Raw genomic sequence first — 2166 nt, 5'->3', positions numbered from 1 at the left:
AGCTATGTGCGTGTTGATCATGATACAATTTCTAGAGGTTTACGATTTGTGATCTGAATTGTTATGTTACATTCACACTCAAACATTCACACAGACATCATGATATTTCTTAGATCAATACAGTTATTAAACGAAGCATAGATTTGTTATCATTTCCTCTCAAGTAATGTGGACCTACTCATTTTGGACAATGAGTAGTAGTAATCTCTAAACGTCACACTTTGTTCATTCCCATGCTTGTAAGGCACGACGTTAGGAGGTTGTTAATACATAGGGCAAATTATTTAAACCAAAAAGCTGATTTAAACACAAAAAAAACGGGTTTAAACTAAAAAGAACCTGTTTTTTGCAAACCCTGTTATGTAGTCTCCTCTTCAAACCTGAATTACATTAACATAATTTATCTAAATCTTTCGTACACATTTAAAATAATATTTGAAGCATACATTTACATGATATGCAAATAATGATTTTCTCTCTTTTTTTCTTCTTACCATTATATCTTTTCTTTTTAGGAGCAGCACGAAAGCATGACCAAAATTCTACCGAACGAACTTTAGAGAACACAATTAAGACGTGGCAGAAGCATGCCCCACTACGGTTCTCGAAACAAATGTTTCAGAGAAGTAGTCAGTGAAATTCTTGTTCATGAACTGCTTTTTGTACATTAGTTGTATTTACATTGTAACGTGCTTTCACATGTTTAGAGTAGTTTCATACAGGCAGCTGAGAAGAAGAATTGACAGGGAATTGAACGAGGCAGTCAGTGAAATTCTTGGTTCTGGCAATTTCTATTCTAAGCAGCCTGGTGAAGATTCTTCCAACGTGATAAATAGTTCATCTTCAGAGGATGAAATATTTTGGGGTGAATGCCAGGAAGCTGACCCAGAAAAGAATACAGAAGAGACTTCAGGCCAAATTCCAAATACTGTCTGCACGCTCATAAATTCTGACGAGGAATTTAATTCCTTTCTGTGCACCTGGTCTCTGAAATACAAAATTAGTCACGTGGCCTTAAGCTCATTGCTGAGAGGACTTCATACATTGCACGCGTCTTTATCAAAAGATGCTAGAACTTTATTAAGAACCCCAAGGTGAAAAATTCACAAAATGATTCTTGAAAATGGAGAGTATCTCCATATTGGACTTCAAAGCTGCCTGCAGCAGCTTGTGAAGCATAATGAGGGTGCTCTTAAAAATGAATCGAAATTCCAGCTTATTTTAAATATAGACGGGATACCTTTATTTGAAGCTTCCAGCGTCTCCTTGTGGCCAATCTTGGGACTTGTTTATGGTTTGGAGATTCCTCCGTTTATCATTGGGTTATTCTCTGCAAGGGAGAAACCAAAGCCCTTGGAAATTTTTCTGGAGGACTTCATTAATGAAATGAATGTTCTCAGGCGAAATGGACTCGTTGTCAACAGCAAAACATACGCAGTTAATGTTCATAGTTTTGTAAGTGATATGCCTGCCAAAGCTTACTTAAAACGTGTTAAATCACATGGGGGTTACTCTTCATGTGATAAATGTGTATGTTATGGCACATATACTCAAAGACGTGTGGTTCTTGACGACTTGAATTGTCGACTGAGAGATGATAACCAGGAGGATGAGGAGCACAGTTTGAGAGTTTCACCGTTGTTGAGATTGGGTATCGGTCTTGTTTCCCAGTTCCCGGTGGAACCCATGCACGCGGTGGATTTAAGTGTAATGAGAATGTTACTTTACACGTGGGTAAATGGACCTGGAAATGTCAGAGCAGAAGATCGACACTTACAATGTGGGGCAAAGTTTAGTGGCCAAACAACTCAGTTGGTTTCGGACGAAATAATAGCTTTTCAGAATCATATTCCTCTGGAATTTAACAGAAGACCTAGGGGTTTTAAGGATTTGGAGTATTGGAAGGACACTGAATACAGCACTTTCCTCCTGTAACTTGGAACAGTAATTCTCAAGAAACAGATGGAAAGAAATGTATATAATCATTTCCTTCTTTTCCATGTTGGAATAACGATACTGAGAAACTCCGAACTGTTACCATTGTATACGCAATATGCTCAGATTGTGTTAAAGTTATTTGTTGAGGAATGCAAGAATGTGTATAGAGTTTCTTATTTTGTGTACAATGTGCATTCCCTAATTCACTTGTCCAACGATGCAGAACAT

General features: G+C 37.5%; 1 protein-coding gene across 1 annotated transcript; it reads left to right on the top strand.

Moving 5' to 3' along the window:
• Nucleotides 1-1110: 1110 nt before the first annotated feature.
• LOC145670088 (uncharacterized) lies at nucleotides 1111-1935 on the top strand. The gene has a single exon (XM_081738457.1). The coding sequence runs from the start codon at nucleotides 1111-1113 to the stop codon at nucleotides 1933-1935; it is 825 nt and encodes a 274-aa protein (XP_081594583.1).
• The last annotated feature ends 231 nt before the right edge of the window (nucleotides 1936-2166 follow it).

This window comes from Thermobia domestica, chromosome 14, assembly GCF_964235325.1.
Source record: "Thermobia domestica chromosome 14, izTheDome1.hap1.1, whole genome shotgun sequence".
Lineage (NCBI taxonomy): Eukaryota > Metazoa > Arthropoda > Insecta > Zygentoma > Lepismatidae > Thermobia > Thermobia domestica.
The sequence above is the reverse complement of the archived record's forward strand: the minus strand, read 5'-3'. Positions and strand labels throughout refer to the sequence as shown.